Below are 23,134 nucleotides of genomic sequence, written 5' to 3' on the forward strand. Positions count from 1 at the left end.
TTGTAAATCAGGCACTGGGTCTCAAAATCTTTTAAGGATTCATAGAAGGGAAGGGCCCAAAACCTTTAGTAAGCATGCTACAAATAATCAAACTATTAAGTGTCCTTTGCAATCTGTTTCTACTTCTCCACTGAAATTGAATTTAAAATTACTAAAGTCAATGAACACATAACTGAGTCTGAATGTATACAAATGTGTACAAATTCGTAAAACAAGACCTAGAACAACAGGTGCTTTAAATTTAGCTTAACAAAATATTCCATTACTTTAACAAGGATTGTAACTTGTATCACTATTACAAAAAATACCAAAACACCTGTTTAACAAGGTGTCATTTAAAGAGGAGATGCACTTTTAAACTTACAATATTCTACCAGTTGGCACTATTCTAGTTTTTTCATGACTGCTGAATTCACTACAACAGCACAGCAGTGGTCTGCGGATCAACCGGGGATTAACCCCTGGCCAGTAAGCAAACCTGTGATGCAAATTCAGAAGCATTTACATTGGACCTTAAGAATTAAAATGAAGACCCTACTATACATGTATGCAGCGCCAAATTGGAAACTAAGAGTAATTATGCAGTTTTCAAAATGATATCACCCTCCTGCAAGTTGGGACAAGAAGTGATGGCAGTTGATTTGGACACAGACATCCTTTATTTGCAACATTTGTAAAAAGAGATCTTTCTGAGGATGGCCTGTTTTTTCTAAAAGCAATGGGAACTCTAGGATGAAAGGAGTTGGGACCTTCTCTACAAAAGAATGCACTGAGAAGGGTCTAGTGAGTATACGTTCAATAAATGGCAGCCTGATCATGATTGTGATACATAGGAGGTTCAAAACAAATGTAAATTAACTCGTGCTCAGTCTGATTAAATAGATAGTATCCAAAAGTTATTGAAATAGATAACAAGAAGAAACTGTTGAAGCACTGGTTGTGTGTTGTCATTTTAATGTTTTGTAAGTCTTATACTATGTAGTTCTCTGTTCATCATTTCATGAATTGCTTGGATATCTTTGTGTCATTAGCATGTGTTCTTATTTTGTAGAAAGTCTGTAAGTCATATAAGTTTGTACTATTTTGTCAGTCATCTACTGACATACTTTAAAATGAATGAAGAATGTTATTGTTTAGTTGTGCAAAATGCCATTTTAATATCAATTTAATGATTACATCTCTAAAGATATCTATATATCTCTCTCTCTATATATATATATATATATATGATATACTTTTTTTAACTTTAATATGTATAAATGTTAAACTTAGGATAAATGCTTGTATAATTTACCAATATTCTCGATATTCTGCCAAGCATGTGTGGTATATATAAATATGAGTTATAATATTACATAGAGTGTGAACATGCATCTGGTTGATCTATGTCACATTCTGCGTACAGGCCAAGAATGCGCTGGCACATGCCTTGCAATCTGCCCGACATGATTGTGATTTGCTCCGTGAGCAATATGAGGAGGAACAGGAAGCCAAGGCAGAGCTCCAGCGTGCTATGTCCAAAGCCAATGGGGAAGTTGCTCAATGGAGGACCAAGTATGAAACAGATGCCATTCAGCGCACCGAGGAACTGGAAGAGGCCAAGTACGTCATGCTCAATAAATGATATGAACACTGCTGATTTAATTGTAGATGTATGAAAATAATTAGATTCAATATTTGTTCAATAATAACAGGAAAAAGCTTGCTCAAAGACTGCAGGATGCTGAAGAACAGGTGGAGGCTGTCAATTCCAAGTGTGCTTCACTGGAAAAGACCAAGCAGAGGCTACAAGCTGAAGTGGAGGACCTCATGATTGATGTTGAACGAGCCAACAGTGCTGCTGCATCCCTTGACAAAAAGCAGAGGAACTTTGATAAGGTAAACTTGGAAAACACTTTGAATCAAAGACTTTAACAATATTGCATCTACGTTTTTAGTTTTTCACCTATTTGGTGCTAAGTAACTAACACAAATCTCCCGAATTTCGACGTCTTCGAACAAGTTACATTCTTCAAAATTTGAGTAGGTTTGAGCTACAAATCTTTGCACTGATTTCACATTTGAACTTGTTCTTAAAGAGAAAACCAAGGCCATGTTTAGGGAAGTTGTGTGCTGTGTTTTGGCAGCTTGATAGCACCTGTTCTGGTATGCCACTGCAGTTGGGTGAGAGAGATGCCGTAGACATCTGTGTGCACTTGTAGGTCACAGATTCGAGTGCACACAAGGATGGCTTAGCCCTGAACTCTTGTGAAATGAGCACCAATGAGTAGGGAAACAATACAGGGGGCCTGATTTACAAAAGCATTTTTCAATGGCAAAATTCCATTGAAAGCCCCTTTGTAAATCAGACCCAATATGTGGTGTGTGTGCGCTATATATCAATAAATCCTTCCTGCTACTCATTCCACTTTAAGCACACAAAAGAAAAGATTTTTGTTTTTCTATGCCACTTACAGTATTAAAAGCATGCACCTATACAGCGCAAAGACATTAGGTGTTAATAGTTTGATATATTTTTAAAGATACCAGGCTTGAGTAACATATGATAACAACCCAACAGCAAATACGCAATTAATAATGTAGTTATTTATTCACTAAAAATGGTGTTCAGGTTTGGCAGCACACCTTTAAAATATCAGAAGCGGGTTTAGCCGAGAACAGGTGAGGATTGAGGCTCAGTATTTGCACAGTTAAACTCATTAAATTATTGCTTCTTAACAGGTCCTGGCAGAATGGAAACAAAAGTATGAGGAAGCTCAAGCTGAGCTAGATGCAGCACAGAAGGATGCCCGTTCCTTGAGCACTGAGATCTTCAAGATGAAGAATGCATATGAGGAGTCACTGGACCATCTTGAAACTTTGAAACGTGAAAACAAGAACCTGCAACGTAAGTTTTTACCGAAACAAGTTTGGCTTCATGTATTGATGTTTAAACATGCTCTACAGAATGATCATGTGAAATTAATTCAATGTCATTATAATAGTTCCATGCTGTACACAATGAATTGAAAATGTTTTCAGTATGATTACAAATAACACACATTTTTTTCTGCAGTTTTTTTTAACGCCTTTACTCCTTTCCTGCACATTATTTTCCTTCTTTATCATTAATCATTGGTTAATGAATACATTTTATCAAGAAATATTGCCAACACATTTTTGGCAAACAATTCTACCACTTTTTTAAGGCATATGTAATGATTAATTTGGTCAAAAAGGAAATAAATCAATCATTATCACACTGATGTGTAAGATGTTAGAATTTACCAAACATCAACGTCCAACCCAATTGTGACACATCAAAATTATTTCATTTTAAAAAGAGCTGATCAAATGTTTTCAGGAAATCCATTTTCTGTTACATAAAACATGTTATTGAGATTACATCATTCCGTACAGATTTGTTAAACAATGTGTTACTCTCGTTTTTGTGAAAATCATTCCTGTAGACATTTGTTTAATGAAAAGTGTTAATTAAACAATAATTAATTAAAAAGATGGACAGAGCAGTTCAAAGAAGCAATACAAAACCCTAAAAATTCATTTGTAAACTTACTTGAAACAGTTTCAATTAATTGGAGCGCAACTATTATCATCAACTTACTTTATTTTGGCTAGTTAGCCATAAAAGTATCAAAACACATTTACAATGAAATTCAGCTTCCTTAAACTACATCATTATTAAAAGTCTATATCATGTTAAATACAGATTCCCCAGGGCGTTCGACCCACAGCGCTTTGAGATCATACCAATGGTATATAAGGCACTATACAAATGCACAATATTATAACATAACATAACATATACACGATAATCAGTGTGTTTTAATATTATATTAATGCTGGATTCATTGTGCATGCTTTTGCTGTCATTCATTTAGTGAGTCACCCTTCACCTTCAAATATGTTTCTGTGTAGCATTGCTTTAGATATTAGAAATCTCTTCTTTCCACTTTGAATTATATTGTATGGATGATCTACAACAAGGACACTACTTGACATGATGATGGATTTACCAATGTAAAGCAACACTTAATCCATTTTAACCGGGTCTTGAAATGCAGATTCTATTTTTCAGGTGCACGTATTATGAAATTAAACTCCAGACAATTACATTATTGCAGATAACTTCCTTACTATTTATATATTTTTCACATACAGAGGAGATCTCAGATCTTACAGAACAGATTGGCGAAACAGGAAAGTCTATTCATGAGTTGGAAAAAGCAAAAAAACAGATTGAACAAGAAAAGGGTGAATTCCAAGCTGCATTGGAGGAAGCTGAAGTATGTTAAGAAAACACTTTCTCAAAAGCATAGCAAATCATAAATAATGATTCTTTTTAGTTTGTCTATAAATAACGTATTAATGTTTCATAAAAGGGATCACTAGAACATGAAGAAGCGAAGATCCTGCGCATCCAGCTGGAGCTGAACCAAGTCAAGTCTGAGGTAGACAGAAAAATTGCAGAAAAAGATGAGGAAATTGAACAGCTGAAGAGGAACAACCAGAGAGCTGTGGATTCACTTCAAGGTACATTAGATTCTGAAATCAGGAGCAGGAATGATGCTCTGAGGCTGAAGAAGAAAATGGAAGGAGATCTAAATGAAATAGAGATTCAACTCAGCCATGCCAACCGCCAAGCTGCAGAAGCACAGAAGCACCTTAAAAATGTGCAAGGGCAACTCAAGGTACTGTTATCCAAACTATCTTATAGTGAACTTCTACATATCACCCATTTTTTTAGTTGCAAGACACTATACTCTTACAAGCTTTTCTCTTTTCTGAAAAGGATGCCCAACTTCATCTTGATGATGCTACTCGAGGACAAGATGACTTAAAAGAACAGGTGGCTGTCATCGAAAGAAGAAACAATTTGCAGCAGGCTGAACTTGAAGAAATGAGGGCCGCCCTTGAACAGACAGAAAGATCACATAAAGTTGCAGAGCATGAACTTCTTGATGCAAGTGAACGTCTACAGCTTCTGCATTCTCAGGTAAAGTTCTTTTTTTTAGCACAATGGCCATGGTTAAAAAAGGAAAAATATCAGTTTATTACAGATATTAAAATTAAATCATTTCATTTTAAAAGAACACCAGTCTTATCAACACCAAGAAGAAGCTTGAGAGTGACAGCTCCCAACTCCAAGGTGAAGTGGAGGAAGCAATCCAAGAAGCCAGGAATGCTGAAGAGAAAGCCAAGAAGGCCATCACGGATGTAAGTATATTCTAGTTTGTAGAAGTAGATAAACAACTATAAAGTACATGTTTCCTTTCATAGATCAATTGTTTCTTCTTCCTATAGCAACTGCTGCTTTAACCCAGTTCTAAATTTAATTTATCACATTACTACATCCAATCTGCTTAATTCATCCAGACTTTCTTACTCCAAAATGTAACCAATCATGACTATAACACAACTTTGCCCTGCCATTGTGTTAAAAAATATCCAACAAAAACGATTTAGGCTATGATTCTTGGAACACTTATGCTACTCTTTATTTAGTGGTGTTTCTATGTAACACTTGCCCTACTTTTTCAGGCCAGTAATGACTGTTCTTTAGAATACCCATTCAGCATTCAAGTTCAAAACATTCCTCTCCATGTTCTTTAACACCCACACCATTCCCTACTTGCAAAAGTCTAGTCTTCACGCTTCAAGTCTGCAGAGCATGTACGCGGGTGTCCGGGTCACAAAAGGTGCCGTGCTGTGCCCAGGGCTTCCCGGTACGCACTCTGCAGAGCGCTGTAGGACCTGGAACTCAGCAGCTGGAGGCCAGAGCTCAGAGGAAGTATGTGGGGGAGGAGGCAGGAGCAGGTGAAGGGATGGAAGGTGCCCCATAGCAGCCGGGAGTTCAGGGGTGTAACCCCCGACAAGGAAGTGGAGAGGACTGCGCACAAAACGTTACACCGGAGGGATTGCGATCCTTTGTGCTGCAATTGCGTGTGCAGCCTTTTGTGCACGGCCTAGAGGTATAGAACCAGTCTTCAGGCATTATTGCTTCTTCATCTTTGAACCTCTTTATTTTTCCTTTGCAACTGCCTGCTAAAATGTTAATATCTTTCCCACTTAGAAGCTTGCTGATGTTGCAGATCTTTCCATTGTATAAAAATAATGGAACTCTTTAAATCAGTCACTCTTTGTGGTTCATGAGTAGCTGATATTGTATGTCTTTTTCATGGAAACATTTTATGTTCTGTGTGATCTCTGGGTGATCAGGTCTTCCAGAGCTTGACCTATCAGTATATCCTAACAGTTTCATGCAGAAGTGTCTGTCAAAGTACCTTAAATTGAGTCATTATGGTTGGGTCAGAAAGTTATGTTCAATGTGGCAAAGATATTGCATATACAGCAGATCTCTAAAGAATGTACGACTTGAACACAAAGCAGTTAATTCCTTCTGCAAATCCTTTGGATTTGGGTGGTTACTATGAGCTGAATGCAGTGTTTTTCCAGAAATCACTTTCTCTTTCTCTATGAAGTTAAGCAGATATCTTTGAAGGAAATTCCAACTCATCTATCATTACGTTTCATGTATTTGACAACAGTGCTTACATAGGCATGGTTCACAAAAGGCACCCAGGGCCATTTGGAGTAATTATTGTCAAATATGAAAGCAAACCTTGGCACAGGCTATGCACCCAAAAAGGTCCTTTAAGACGTGTGCTTTTTTTATACAAGGAATCCCTAGAACTTGCAAGAGAGGTACACCACCATTTGTGTGTTGACTTGTGTTACTGGTTGCACATAAAAAGCGACCCATTAAAACATTGTCCACATCACTGTGCATGTTTGGCTACCAAAAATCAGTATGCACTCTTCTATTGGTTATGCTTTACTTTTAAGCTACTGATATTTGTTTAACAAAGCAGTGATTGCTCCGGCAAAGAAGTTGAAGGTACAATCTGGCAACCTTCAGTAAAGCCGCTGTGTTAACAGTTAATACTGTAACCAAGAGCTAATAAGATTGCTCTGTTGGATCCAATTTTATATGTATGCGTACCCTTTGGATACACTGAGAAACTATGCTTCATGAATGGGATGACAGTGCTTGTATTGGTATGGTTGACAATAGCTATCTTAAATCAGATTATAGACATCTTTGGCACTGACCACAGCACTCTCAAAGGGCTCATTACTCAATGGGCAATATACATTTTTGTTGCGACACAGCACACTGAAGGTGCTTATTTGATGGACACCCCCCAATAACTATACATTCTCGGCTCTAGTTTAAGTTATGCTCCGATGCTTGTGGTGTTGATGTGGTAAAGAAATATTTGTTCTCACTGTGATGTTGATGGTACCTTCTGGTACTCTTCAACGCTGCCCATTTGTCAACAGTTAACTCTGAAGTCAAAACCCACTAAGAATTCCATTCAGCATCCAATGTGTAATTGAGCAGCCCGACTTTAAACATACTGCATTCCAGACAGCGGATAATTTAGGCCTCTTCCTACGATTCTTCTGTCACAGCGATGTTTGAAATGCTGGCATATGGGTAACTATGTTGCCTCTCCCTTTTTCATGAAGAAATACACCAAAGATTGAAATCTAACATTAAACTATTGGTGAATCTTTAGATATACAGTATTTACTTAAACATGAGATGGTCCAGCCATTACTTCTTTATATATCTAGTACAGTAATTTACTTCAAATGCTTTGACTATATGTGAAGAGAAAATTACGTTCACTTCAATTTAGAACCACCTGAGGACTGCCCCAGAAGTGTAAGTAATGGCATTGTGGTGATGATTGCTAGTTTCATGCACTGAACAAATGTAGTTTGGGTACATTGGCAGAGCCTCTTCTCAACCGACTAAAACCCTCCTCATTTGCCACTTGATATTGATTTCACACCTTTTAAAAACAAAAGATAACTCGCTGCATGCACTTTTCATGGTAACAGCAAACTCCCCCAAAAGAGGGCAGTGACTCTAGGTTCATTCAACTAAATCCTTAGCTTGAAGTAGTATCCAGACTGCCCTTTTTATTCCATGATTTTACATGAGATGTCACAGACGCTTTCAAATAACATTTCTCCTTCTTGGCCATTAACCCTATTGACTTTGACAGCTGAAGGAAAGCTCTAAGCATGTATTCATGCTCAACCATTGCATTTCCATATATTATAATATGGTCTTGGCAGAACATTGCTGTGTATTTTAATTTTGTGTGTAGTACTTATGACTTCAAGGGCCCTTAAAACGTTGTCCATGACACCTTTGAAGTCTTCTGCTTCTGTGGGTAGCTTAAATTGCATTCTTTCAAATAGGAATAGTACTTCTAGTGATATAAATACCATGTATTGTCTTAACTGCAGAATTAAAATGATCTCAATATGGACATAGGATAAGTCAAATGTAGAAAAGACTACATGATCACATATCATCACTAACATCTCATATTTGGAAGGTGGTGCCTACTCGGCCCTAATGTTGCTATTGAGGTGTTTTAAGCTAGGCAAGGAGAGATTTGTCATATCTGTGCTCTATCTCACAGGTGATAATTACCCAGGTTACTCTCTGGGATCATTAATTTGCTCCCTGCATTAGCTATCCAGTTCAATCAACAATCAATGCCCTTCTCCTATTATTAGACCTGTCGGCCGCATTCGACTTAGTAGACCATTAAGTCCTCTGCAAGCACCCAACCTCAGCAGCACACTTCTCTGTCAAAGCTACTGCATGGTACGGCTGGTACAGATTAGTACTGAGGGCTATAATGCTTTAAAATATACTCTTTGCCTGTAGACACCCTGCTGTCATTATTTCAAGAATATACCTGCAGAACATAAAAGAGGCAATCATGGGATAAAGTCTAGTTTTTCCAAGGAACGTTTATTATTGTCAATTGTGGCAGGGATTCATCCAAGAAGTAGGCATTTCTCGGCCAATTGCCTTTCAATTTCTGTTTACTGGACTTAAAACCTTGAGTTTTCGCAACACTTCCTATCTTCCACTGTACAGTTTTCACATCAACCCTGCAGGACCATAGTATGTTGCTAAGGCTACAGTATTACAATATTGCCTTAAAATAAATATTTGTTCTTTTATTTTTAAGTTCAATGTTGTAAATTAGACTAATAAATACCTCATTCAATTCGGGCCATTTTATGTTTCAAAGAAAAACCTCTATGCTTTGTCCTAAAATATTTACAATATATGCCAACACACACAAATGCCTGGTACATACTTAGTGAAAACTCGCTTGAACTTGTTTTAATCAGATATCTAGCAATGATGGGTAGTGAATTCAATAACAGCACAACGTTTTGTTACATGTAACAATGTTCATGTATTCTTTCAGCACATTCACCCAGCGATTACTTAAACGGACCAATATTGTATGTAAAGTCATTTTCAAAATTACATGCGTTAATTTCACTTTAATGGGCATATGTTATCAAAAAAAAAGGTTAAAGACAAGCCGGACCATAGCTCTTTAACGCTCGGAGTGCAATGGGAACAGTTAGTCACTGCAGGTGTAGTGTATTATGGGGTTGGCACATGGGCAGGGCTTTTTTGTTTCCCAGGGTTCGAAATCTGTGGAGACAATTATTACTGGATTCCGAATCCGGAGAAATCGTGCCCATTTCCACCATTGACTCTTGCTACTGTAGTCAGTAAGGGCCTCCTTTACAATGTCAGGAAGAACTGGTACACTCCCCATCCACTCTCACACCAGCGTGCACTCGGGAAGGATGAAAGGTCAGGGTCTAGTCTCGACAAGCTCTGCAGGACTTGTGCTGATAGCAGGACTGCATCTATTGCCTGTGTGGCATAAACCACCTCTACTAGCCTACCGATGGCATTGGTCCCCTAACAGATGACTTCTAAACCTGCACACAGATGGCGAGGGTGTATGATGACAGTTCCCTGGGACTCCTGCTGCCATCGTTTAACTCGATCGTATGGTTCGAGTTAAAATCGATCAATTTGAGTCCAATACATATTCTTTGGACAGCGGAGTACCACAAGCGGCATGCCTATCCCCCTTATTATTTAACATGTATATAAAACCTCTAAATTACTGGCTTCAGAATAATAATATCACTTTTCAAAACTACGCTGATGATACACAAGACATTTTTCGTATGCCCACTTCTAGCATTGATAAAGACCATGCGAAAATAAACAACACATTCAGCAGCATTGAACTTTGGATGGACCAAAACTGGCTCAGCCTTAATACAGGCAAAAGACCCATCTGCCTGATTGCTAAGCTAAAGCAATCGGATTAAAACTCAAGGTCAATATTACATTTCTATCCTCAGTGAAAAATCCAGGTCTACTTTGACTGCCATCTGTCTATGACCTAACGCGCAAATAAATTAGTCTTTATCACCAACTACTACCCAATGATCATTTAGCAGATCAGGCCCTTCATTTCTGAGCATCACGCAGCTAGCATCGCCCACGCTGTTATTAGTTCGTTCCATCACTATGGTGACTCCCTACTACTCGGTGACCCTATTATCATTATCATTATTATTGTATTAATTGAGCACAGACCTAGTTTCGAGAAGCAACGCAGCACGTTACAGAGGCATAAAACATTACAGATGCATAACGGAGCGCTTTTGAGCGGTAACAACAGAAAGGATATACAGCAGGGGGTGGGGCACAGAGAAGGGGTACATCTGTATCAGCTGGCAGGGAGGAGAGAGGCGGGTGGCGACTAGTGAGACTGGTGGCACGAGGGGTGACGTGATGGCCTAGGTGTTGAGGAGGAGACCCTAAATATGTTCTGAATAAAATGCAGACAAATCAAAATACTGCTGCACGTGCGGTTGTCTGCATACCTTCTAAAATGCATATTTTCCCCAATCTGAAGAAGCAAGAATTCAGTTCAAAACGCTGACAGTAGTCTTTAAGGCCCTCCAGAATACTGGTCATAAATACCTATCCTGAAAATGTCAACTGTACTCTCCCCTACAGGCAGGCCTCCAGATAAGGTGCGTACTAGGCCTTCTGATGCATGAAAATCTTGTAAATATGACAGCTTTATTATTTTCCTGTGTACATTTACATACAAGTTTAGAGCAGAGGGCAGTGCAAAGGTCAGGTTACTTGACAGAAACCAGAACGCTTTTCATTTTATCTACATGGATGTAATTCAAGCCATGGATAAAAGTCTCTGAAACAGAATGTATTTCTCTGAAGCCTTTCAAACAAAGAATCTGCACACCATTACAAAAGGAAAGGTTTCTTTCCATTCAGTTTCTGCTGCAGTGTGTACAGAAGCACTGTGCCTATTTATTTTCCTAGCATTTTAGGATTGTATAATTAATAAGATGGAAAACTAAGATGCAATTGAGAATTTATATTTTGTAGTGAAAGCAAACCAGTATTACACAATTGTTTTTTTCAGAGTTCCGGTGCTGTGTGCATAATCATGGAGAGGAAGATCATTTTTACATTTAAAATTTTATTTACACTCCAATTATAAAAACAGTGTGTAAAATGATGACTATGCACGGTCTAGTTTACATCCATTGAACCTTGCAGTCAATGGGGTACCTTATTATAAATGGCCAGTGGCAGCAGAATTTTTGCTCAAGGGTGAGCGTCGTAACACCAGGTGTTCTAGCCTCTCAAATCTTCAATACTACAATTAAAACATCCAAAACCCGACTCTCAAGGAAGTGCAAGCTCTATTCAAATACCAACAAATGAAAGTTACATTTGTAATTGAAATAGAAACTCAGCAAAACCTGGCCCTTTGATAATTCTGTGATTATTAAACCTCAGTCGATACTCAGTTTACCGACCTCTAAAGGATGTTAGCCAATAAGATAGCTCAGCCGGCTGAGAGCTGCAATCTGTGCATGATCTGTTGGTTGCAAGTTCGAATCCTGGCAAGGCCAATTTAGCCTTTCATCCTTTCGAGGTCGATAAAGGAGTACCGACTTCGGTTTGGTGATAATTGTTATAAATATGTTCTACGTACAGCGCTTTACCAAAAGTGCTACATAAATAACCATGAAATTAGGTATATAATTTAGCATGGAGTGCTTGCCTCTCTGCACTGTTGTATGATAAGATATATGATATGATAGGTTATTTATAACGTGCTTAATACCCAGAGGTTTCTAAGCGTGGACCCAGGGATCAAACCTCTGTTGCTCCGTGCCATCCTGCTTCCAATGCGAGCATGTTGCTGCTGAGCTATCCTCCCGAGACCAAATATCATAATATTTGCATACCATCAGGTAGTAATAGCTCCAGGAAATTAGGACTTTCATTAAACATCAAAAGACAATTTTGCTATCGAACCTCAAAACACACAATACAATACATGCTTGCTTTACTGGGTAATTGGCTAGGTTTTTGTGTTTTCAACATTTAAATATATACAGGAGAGATCAAATGGCCAGACTTTAGAGAAATAATGAAAGGTGTATTCTGACACAATGCAGAAAGCTGCCGCCTAGTAATGATTTTCATACAGTTTTTGCACATTTGCATACGTTGGCACGGTGTCACATACATTTACTCTCTTGCAAAGGAGAAAAGTGATTTTTACTCTCTTAAAATAACGTTTACTCTCAAAGTTTAAAAATAGGGAGTAAAATACTCGCACCTCAAAATCTGGAACACTGCCTACAGGCTTTTCGTTCATCTCACAACTCACTCAGGGGCGTCATTTAGGGGTCGCCAGACGTCGCAACTGCGACCTCTGAGGTCTCCCTTGTGACCTCTGTGTCTCCCTTGCAACCTCTAAAAAAATGTTTTTTAAAAAGAATTGTTATTATTATTCTTTTATTTTTGTAATGCAAGCTCCTGGGCTGTGGCCAGCACCATGTGGCTCTTTACTTCTGGAGTGGTGGCTTTCTTGTTCAGGCCCCTTAAAAAAAAGAAGAAAAATGAGAACAGGAGTGCGACAAGTCTAACACTTTCAGCACTGACCCTAAATAAGAAAGAATAGGAATACCAAATAATGTGTCTTTCTAGAATTCTATACAATAATTGCTAGACTCATTAAAGGTTTATTTCAGGCACACTTCAGGGGGTGAGTCACTGATTTAGTCTGTTCTTAAATGCCTCAGCTCGGCCTTTCATCCTTCTGAGGTCGATAAATGAGTACCAACACAGGTTGGGTGATATTGGGTGTATATTTTTTCTATATAAAGCGCTTAAGCGTAAGTGCTATAGAATAACACATCATTATCATTTGGTCATGGACGTCTGCTTGCATTCACAGTAATTTGGTAATATGGACCTATACACACTGATCTTAACAGTGCATATGGCGATCCATTCTTGTATGAAATGCCTATCACATTATAGTGATATCGTAACCATATTTTTCGTAGTGTACAATGCTATGTGATGCCACTTCCTGTTTTGTGAACGGGTGAAAGGTTGTGTTCCATCGCTTCCCGCGATATCACTTCGGGGTGGGGGTCAAATGACATCACTTCCTGTGATGTCATCAGGGGTCCAGGGTCATGTGATGTCACTTCCACTACCCCTGGCATTTTGGTGAAATGACGTCCCTGAACTCACTTTTGTCTGAGTGGCGCTTCAGATGTTCAAGAGTAATGGGAAGGTCGTTGCATGCAATCACTAAGCTGTAGACAGCGTTACCTTTTGATCATTGATGCATAAATAATCTTTTCATCTTCAGGAAAGGATTGAAAACCTTTTTATTTAGATAATTTCCTCTCCTCTTTTTCTCCCTTCAGCCCCTCACCAATGGTCAGCGCTTGGACGCCCCAGCTGCAAGCGCTATACAAGTATCCATAGCATAGCATCATTTAATGAATTCATTGATTCCCATTGAATCTGTAATTTTCCTTTCAAGCATGAATTCAGCAGACATGATATTATGGTCACTAAATCAGTATATAAAATACTGAACCAATGGCACTTATTAAACAAGTCAGGGCACTCATAAATATAATCAATGCATGAAGAAATGTCCCCTCTGTGCTAAGTGCCGGCCCGATCCAAATCCCCTACCACATTATTATTAAGTTTGATAAGATCTCACTTTTGTAAGAGAGTAGACCATATCAAACCGTTCGCATTTCCTACAGTTAGGACGTCGACATTGCCACTCCACTCATCCAGGACAACTTCAAATCGAACAGCATTAAGGTCACCAGCCAATAAAACAAAGCCTTGGTTGGGCCTCAAAAAACATTCCTCTAATATTATGGTAATGTTCTCTAAAAAGGAATCTATGTTATATTTCCTAGGGTTCCAATACATATTCAAAACAAGAAACCAAAGATTACCAATGCTTGTCAACAAGTTAAATTCAATAGCCAAAAGGTTTTGATAGGAGTCCCATATTCTACCAGCCCTATGTCCTATAGAATATCTAGTTGCAATCAAAAGACCTCCCGTTGGTCGATGCAGAGGTCCCTTAATAGCATTCTCGTTAAAAAACCTGGAAACCATAAATATAAAGTTGGCTTTGAAGCCAGGCTTCTTGAAGTAAAATAATATGATACTTCCCGAGCACATTACAAAGATCTGAGCACAGCTGTCTGGGCCCTCCAGAGTTCCGAGATCCCTTTCAAATAACACTCGCTGTTAAGGACTAAACGTGTCTAAGGGCCTCACTAGAAGGTTGCCGGTAAGATGCCGGTAATACCGGCGGCCTACCGGCAACCTCAGCTTACCGTTTCCACCGCCCGATATTACGGACAGAACAGTAAATTCCCATTCCCATGGAGTCAAAGACTCCATGGGAATGGGAACACTGAAGCAATGGTACTGTTTGTAACGGTGCCAGTGCTTCAGTGAATCATCTGCCAGAGGGGCCTGAACTACCTGCAGGTCAGGCCTGCCGGTTGTTCACTGCCCCTACCAGTAGTCTCAGAGTATGCCGGTCCGATAAAGGTGCCAGTAACCGTTGTTACCAGCACTTTTTGCCAGACCGGCATGCTCATAATGACAGCCTAAGTGTTTCTGTTTTGTGAGTTAATTAAAGCTGCAGGGAGCCAGGACCATTCCCCAGCCTTCCCCAAATAACTCTTAGAAATATTAACAGTTTGTCGATTCGTATGGGGGGCATGTGATTCTTAAGTCCTCGAGTCCTATAAGGCCCCTACTCTTATTCTCCATACGTAGATGTATCATGGACGGGCCCATGTGTTCGCCAAATTGGGTGCAATGTCATATCCTATAGACCTGAAGATTTCGGTTTGAGAAAGTAACATATCTCTTGTAACTCTCGAAGACAGTTCAAGCGACACCAAGTCCAAGAGATTATCCTCCAATAACACAATCAGTGTTATATCCTGCGAGGTAATGATTCTCAGTTTGGGAATGTCGTACACTAGTGCTAATATGTTGGATCGATGAAGTAATGTCCTAATATTATCCTGTAGTACATATTCAACAATAAGTATCAGAACCGTGGGCCTATATGTTGTATTGGGCCACTTAGGGCTAAAGGAGGATCATCTGGGTCCAGCCTCTGCCCCAATTAGACTCTTATTAGAGATTGACCAGTAGGGATGTAATAATTATTTATTTCTTATACAGCACTACACACCCATAGGTCTCAGAGCACTGAAATAACAGAAGAAATTATTGTCCCACCTAGTTTTACTATCAATTTATCGACCTCGGAAGGATAAAAGGCTGAGTTGAGAACTGCCAGGATTCGAACTGCCACAGAAGATGAGCACAGATATTAGGGGCAAGCACTTAGCTCACTTTGCTATCTGACCGTCCGTCTCACTCATTTAGTGAAAGTTCCCCACTTTAATAAGATCCGCCAGGATATGTAATTTCTCTACTTGTGACAAAGTGACAGGCGTGTTTCTTTGATCTAGGCTCATATTTAAAAGTAAATTTGTCGCTGCCACTCCTTTATGAATATTAGCCCACAAAATAGGTAGAGATGTCTGGCTGTCTCGCCTCAATAACAGTTTGATGGGCTCTACCACTTATTTCCCCCACCAAGGAAGGCGGAGTCACTTCCATAGGCACCTCCTGCCTCCAATTTTTTCTATTTTTGCTATTCTTCTTGTTTTTTTGGCTCTTTTGTGATTGTGAGTTATGCGTGGCCGTATGGCGCCATGCTTCTTCAATCATTAGAAATGTTACAAACCTTTGTGATGATTTTTTGTTAAGGTTCTTTTTCCTTTTTTGATTTTTCGTTTTCTTTTCTTTATGCGCTATTTTACCTTCGAAGACAGATTACCGCACAGTGGGAGAGGTAGCAGATATCAGTTTGCAAAGATCCTCTATACATTCTTCAGACTCCTCAACTATAACCACTGATTCCGTTTTACTAACCTGAGGAAGCCCTGGTTCTTCCGAAGGACCGTTTAAAGGGGCTTCCAAAAGAGGTGGATATTTACCTTCTGCAATTTGGTTGGTATTATTCTCACTTGTAAAAATCCACAATTCTTGTCTGAATAAAAGCACATCAAGGCTAGCCTGAATAGTGGTAGGATTTTGGGTATGCTGTTTAACCGCAAGTCTAATATTCTCATAAAGATTAATCATAGATGTGAGATCACGGTTCAGGGCAGAGATGGAAGTAGGGCCCAAATTCGTTATATCTCCAGGTACTACCTCTCCCATATAACTATGTCTAGATTCGAAGCAATGGAATACTTGTCGAGAAGCGAATATCCCAATCATTCTTTGAGTATTGCAGGAGTATTTGAAGGTGAAATATCCGAATGGACTATATTTATATTTAATAACTCCCCCTCACCGTCGATGATGGGATTAGAAGTCGTGGGATGCAGATCTCTGATCCTAGCCAGATCGCATACTGGGTTAATTCTCTCGACGTCATCATCAGGTATTTCCATGATGTCCGTTACAGTTTTATGAGACAAAACACGTGTGGAGGAGTTAGGCACTTTAGCGTTTTGTCCAGAAATGTCTAAAATGTTGTTCCTACACTGGGATGACATTTTGGCTGATGATGCAGAGTTATCAAGAAAAAAGGATTAATTGAGATTCTCAAAAATAACTTGGGCCGGGGGTGGGGGGCTGGCAAGTTGCATATCTTCCATCAAACATTTGCTCCGAAGATTGTACATTATAAGTAGTTTCATTTACAATATAGTCTGAAATTGGTGCAGAAATGCCCCCACCTGCCTCCAACTACTGGCAACTGCACTTGTCCACCAATGCATTCCGGGTTCGGCACTCCATGCCTCGCCGGCGTACAAGAGGAAAAACGGTGCAATAGCAAAACCACTCCCTCCAACAACACAAGCTGACTGAGAAGGGCTGCTGACAACAGCACTCGTCCTCCGATGCACTCCAAAGCAACACATAAAGAGAGCACTCATCTGGCGGACGTTGGAGCTCAACCTCCGGGCCACAAGGAACATTCCACGCAGCCTAGCATTGGCACTGGCACTACCGCTTTTTCCTGTGTGGCCCGCACTTCTCATCTACACTGTTAGACCCCTGACTCCTCAAACTGGCATCTGAATCTACACTCACTCTGGAGGTCCTCCTCTAACATGCCTGATGGATTTGGGTCCTCACCCTCCCAGCTGCATCCACGCCTGTATGCACTCAGGCTTGAGCACTTGCTTCTGGTGCACTTTTGAAAGAGAGCTACAACTTACACCTACTTGCAACCTCTATGCAATGTGTATACTACACTTATTGTGACCTATCTGGCTGTTTTGCATGTTTCACTAATGCAGGCTCTATTCCTCCTTGTTAATCTTTGTTCTTCATTTCCCTACGTAACCATTCATCTCTGAAAGCACGTTTTGTGTGCAATAAAAACTCTTCGGTTTTCGCCATTATCCCAGTGCTGTATATATTCTATCCTATCCTATTTTCTTTCTAGTTATCTCTTGTTTTGCAGGCTTTTTCTGTAAGTTCTATGATGCATTGATTTTTGTGCTTAGTTCTTTTCTCTTCCACATATATTCACTGTTTTTATGGTTCCATGTGATAATGTCCCCGCAAAAATGTCGCCATGCAAAATTTCACCGAAAAATTGCCGTTTTTTACGGAGACATTAGTACATGGAACATGCAAGGAGTGGAGGACACCCCGCAACCGGGCATCCCCTGTCCCTATATATATGGTCAACAATATAATCTCGCCACAAAGATTTACCAGTGACATTATGTACGGCGACCATATATATATAGGGACATTATTACCTGATACCGTTTTTATTGAGTGGCTTCAAACCTATCACTCTGTTTCTTCCTATCATTCATTCGTACTTCTTACCATAGCACTGGACTCCTTCCTTAATTTCTGGTTACAACCCCCAATTCCATTTTCTGCATTTATTTATCCTTTCTTCCTCTACCCTCTGATAATCACTATAGGTTTTCTAATTTTCCTCCCCTCTTCGACCCCCTTCATCACATCCACCAATCTTTGCCATTATCTATCCTAACCAGATATTTTGTTTTCTCTTTGGTCTCCTTTAACATCTATTGTCTTCCACCTATTGAAACTCTTCTTACTTCGTATTACTTTCAATTGTCTTATGATCAATTTGCTCACGCTGTATTTATGTGTGCCATCTTTTTAACTCTATACACACTTTGAGGAAAGCAGTACGAAAATTCAATAAAATTACATAAAATTAAAATAAACTCATTTCGGGGGACAGCCAGAAACCACATCAATTTACTGTTGTCTGAAAAAAGCCTATTTAGCGATCTGTTTGATAGCGTAGCGTGAAACAAACAACAAACAAAGAGTGACTAACTAAGCCAAAGGACCAAATTCTAAATATTTTCGTGGAAAAAGATGAGATGTGCCACTCCTCTAAGAGACTGTCACTGTGAACAGCGCTCCCATCAGTCAGTTGGGTGCTGGGAGCCTCTCCTATATTACTCTTGATGCTAATGTATGCAAGGGGCTGGCCAGCGCAACATTTTTGCTGGCACGCATCCTGCTGAAATGTGCAGGTCACCTTTGAGAAGATGGTGAATTCTACAAGGAAAAACAGTGCATTGTCTGATTTTCATTCTTGTAGCCCTTTCTGATATCCTGCCCCAAACTGTTTTCATCTCAACTATGGCAAAAGAAAATGAGCATCTCAGAGTCTCTTTGTTTTTCTAGTCTCTAATTAAATGAACTGAGGAGAGACTGAACATGCCATTACATTCTTCAGCCCAAACTCTTTAATCGACTATGAGTTTACAAATTCAGAACTCTCTGGTGACCTAAAACAGTTACCCACAGGCCCTGCGCTGCAAACTAAATGAAAGAAACGGTACTCAGTGCCCATGAATTGAGGTTTTCCATATACATTTCACCTTATTTAATATGCTTCGTGACATGATGAAAGACAAAAGAGCATTGCAGGTCAGTATGGGGATTCATCTCATTGATACATTTATTTGCGTGCTTTCTTTGTGGCTTGCACTCACATCTCAACTGCTATAAAAACATTGATTATTGTATTCATGTTAAGGCTGCTATGATGGCTGAAGAGCTCAAGAAAGAACAAGATACAAGTTCCCATCTTGAGAGAATGAAGAAGAACTTAGAACAGACTGTGAAGGACCTGCAGCATCGCCTGGATGAAGCTGAGCAGCTTGCAATGAAGGGAGGAAAGAAGCAGCTCCAGAAACTGGAGAGTAGGGTGAGTTTACTTCTGAAGGTTCGCACTAAGAGAGCTTGGACGGTGTACATCATTAATATGACATTACCATTACACTGCATTTAATTACCCAACAGGTACACGAACTGGAAAATGAACTTGAATGTGAACAGAAACGTGGAGTTGAAGCTATTAAAGGAGTTCGCAAGTACGAGAGAAAGGTTAAAGAGCTAACATACCAGGTGATTAAATTCTTCTTGGATTTATGTGTTAATCAAAAACACATAATACATTATTCTGTTCAAAGTTGTAATGAACTGTTAACATAATTAATATATTGTTTAATTAATGAGTAGAAAAATGAAATTATACATGTTGTGCCTACTTATGAATTTTTTTGAATAATTACAGTGCAATAATTTGAACTATCAGCATGACATTGCAATTTAAAACTTGTTCATGAATGTTCTTTTGCAGTCTGAGGAAGATAAGAAGAATGTTCTGAGACTTCAGGATCTGGCAGACAAATTGCAACTGAAAGTTAAAGCCTACAAGAGACAAGCAGAGGAAACTGTACGTAAAATTACCAAATGTCAACAAATGCTGTAAGCAAATAATTTTATGCAGCCTCAATTTTACCTTGAAACTATTAAATAGTTATTTTAGTCAAAGAATCCACTTGCTTAATTCACAAAATGTTGGCTATATGTGAGAAACTAAAAGCACCTATTAAACTATCAGGCATTGCTTCAATTAGATGGGTTACCATGAAATTCTGCCACTTCTGTCAGAGAGAGATTATGGTCTCCCCTTCGCTCACTCAGTTCTTTGGTGAGGGGGCCCACTGAATGATCCACCTACTTGCAACAAGCAGAGATCTCCCAGGGCAACCACTTGTACTTGGAGGGTGTAATCACCTAATTAATTCTTCAATGCTGCACTTGTCTATGTGTGCAGTGATAGAAATGTGGGGTGTTGGATGAACAGGGCCAATCCCTAACATATCTGGCAACTACCGCCACCAATAAAACACTGTCACTCCTTCCACGTCCTAATCCCCCTCATCAGAATCTAACAATTGTAATTATTATTGAAGGATAACCTTCTAAAATCCCTTCTCCTGAACACAATAACAACCTTGTATCTCCCCAATATTCTTTACACCTACGTATGAGTCCCTACAGATCTTTTGGGATATTTACCATCACCTGTCATTCTGCCACACCTTTAAGATCTGAATAATAGTGACAACGTAAAACCCACTGTTTCATCTACACATTTCTGACATATTGTTCTTTAGAGTTGTTTCTCTGTCATCATTTTATTCCTCCAAATGTACATTGTATCATTGTTTTCTTTTACCAGGAAGAGCAAGCCAATTCACACCTGTCACGATTCAGGAAAACACAGCACGAGCTAGAAGAAGCCCAGGAAAGAGCTGACATTGCAGAATCACAAGTAAATAAACTCAGGACCAAAAGTCGTGATATTGGAAGCAAGGTGAGATACTCTAGAAACTATTCTTTCCATCTCCTGGTGCATTACCCTGTCCCAAACAAAGTATTTATGCAAAAAATATGAGCAAAGACAAGTCTTTCTTTGTCTTGAAGTATGTGGCTTCTTTTTTATAAACTCATCATTTAGAGCCATTAAAGGTTCCACAGGAAAACCCAGCTGTGGAAATGCTTTGTGTGTTTGTGGTATGGCAATCAGTGGATGTATTTATGTTTGTCAAATTAGACTGACTTCGTTCAAATTGTACAAGCAGTGGAGAACAAACATACACTATGCTTGCATTTTCACAACTGATCAGACCTCCAGTTGTATTAAGGTTCATCGCTCGTTTCACGCACAAATATTCCACATCACTACCTCTGGGACCTTGTCTCTCTCTCACTCTTTCATAATCTGAAAAGTCACTAACAGCATCATGTAATATAACAAGTGGTCTTCCTCTAGTGATATTTCAAATTCTCTGTTGCTGTACACAAAAGATGAATAATTCGATACTAACCTCAATCTTTTTCGCTAACACTTCACTGATTATCCAAGCCACTGTGGTCCAGGAGATGTTTACCTTTGAGACCCCACTAAGATGTGCACATCATCCGAATTCTCCTTATAGCATCTCTGACATTCGATTGTAGCCAGTTTTTCCATCTAATTCCCTTTCTTGGGGGGTGTAGTAAAGACTATAGACTTTCAGATAGTGCTGCCATTCCACATGTGCTTGGGGCATCATGGTGTGCAGTGTTATTAGTAATTCCTCCTATAGCTTTGTGTCTTTTTCATCTCCTAAATGATTTCTTCAGATCAGATAATTTGGGGCACTGCTGTCTCTTCTTGTGTACAATTCAGAATTTTTAATAAAGAGGATTGATGTTTTAGCTTCCGCCTTGTGCATCTAAAGCCTTTCGATAAATTGGTGGATCTGAATTAATTTAAGTACTCAAACTTGAGACTATCCCCTTCAGCAAAAACTCAAACCTGGCCATACAATTTCTTACCACAAATTCTTTAATTTTTGGTTTTCATTGAAAAAGTGATTGGATGAGATAAACTGTCTGAAAGATTATCTGGATTTATGGGGCATTTTCAGAGTTCATGATTTGTAGACAAAAAAGGACATTTTGGATTCTTGCGATTTCTACCATTGAGCTCACAAAGGCCTGAACAGTATTTAGCCCAACAGTTCTGTAGCATTTAGGATGCACTATTAGATACATGGGTTTCCACAGGTATTCGTACAGTTTTCAGTTGCAACATTCTATGGCATTCTTCACTCTTCCAACTTGTTTACTGTATAGCGCTCTTAATCATAATAGCCCCACCGAACTATAGAAGGAACACAAAGAAACCGGGTGTGCTAAGGCACTGCGGCAAGTAACAATGGTAAGAGCAGAGCTTAACACACTAACAACAAGTAAGGCCTAAGCCACATTTATGAGAGCCAAACATCGCTTCTTTGTGTGTGGTAACAGAAGTTGCACAGTTTTAGCACAACAGTTGCGTGAGCAAAGAAACAAAACATCTATACCCCTTATAAAGAAAGACAATGAATCAGTGGTAGGGACAGAGAAGAACAAGCACAAAGTATTTCAAGAATTAGTTTCTACCCTTTGCGCAGAAGATGAATATTCGGCTGAGCAGCAGGGGGCATACTTGGCAAAGGCAACCTTAAAAAAACGAACAAAAAAGAGGCTCCATACACCTCACAATGTCGATAAAGAAAGTCTCAGAAGCAATTAAGAGGCTCACGGTAAACAAACGACCTGGACCTGATGGCCTTATAGCAACGTTTAATACAAATATCTACTCGATATTGACACCTAGGTTAGTAGAGCTATTTAACCAAATCAGGGATACTGGGATGTTCTCACCGGGAATGATGGAATAGAACATTACTTTTATTCCCAAACCAGGAAAGGACACTCAATGATGTGCTTCATTCACACCAATCGCATTGATTAACACAGATGCAAGATTATATACAAGGATTTTTCGCTAAGGTCATTCTAAATAGAAATACCTTTGACAATATAAAAAGGTCCTTCACACAACCTGTAAGACCCAACTATACAAACTGGAGGCAATTCTCTTGGCAGTAGATGCCG

General features: G+C 39.2%; 1 protein-coding gene across 1 annotated transcript in view; it reads left to right on the top strand.

Annotated features, from left to right (window-relative positions):
• Nucleotides 1-23,134, top strand: part of LOC138568759 (uncharacterized) — a 149,438-nt gene that overhangs the window by 39,842 nt on the left and 86,462 nt on the right. Inside the window, exons 29-39 of the mRNA XM_069646542.1 lie at nucleotides 1,406-1,602; nucleotides 1,695-1,878; nucleotides 2,722-2,887; nucleotides 4,162-4,286; nucleotides 4,383-4,691; nucleotides 4,793-4,996; nucleotides 5,092-5,217; nucleotides 19,392-19,562; nucleotides 19,658-19,762; nucleotides 19,998-20,093; nucleotides 20,886-21,020. Of these exons, the coding sequence (XP_069502643.1) occupies nucleotides 1,406-1,602; nucleotides 1,695-1,878; nucleotides 2,722-2,887; nucleotides 4,162-4,286; nucleotides 4,383-4,691; nucleotides 4,793-4,996; nucleotides 5,092-5,217; nucleotides 19,392-19,562; nucleotides 19,658-19,762; nucleotides 19,998-20,093; nucleotides 20,886-21,020 (1,818 nt within the window). The remainder of the gene's footprint in view (nucleotides 1-1,405; nucleotides 1,603-1,694; nucleotides 1,879-2,721; nucleotides 2,888-4,161; nucleotides 4,287-4,382; nucleotides 4,692-4,792; nucleotides 4,997-5,091; nucleotides 5,218-19,391; nucleotides 19,563-19,657; nucleotides 19,763-19,997; nucleotides 20,094-20,885; nucleotides 21,021-23,134) is intronic.

Source organism: Ambystoma mexicanum, chromosome 2q (genome assembly GCF_040938575.1).
Source record: "Ambystoma mexicanum isolate Mex_15411 chromosome 2q, UKY_AmexF1_1, whole genome shotgun sequence".
NCBI lineage: Eukaryota > Metazoa > Chordata > Amphibia > Caudata > Ambystomatidae > Ambystoma > Ambystoma mexicanum.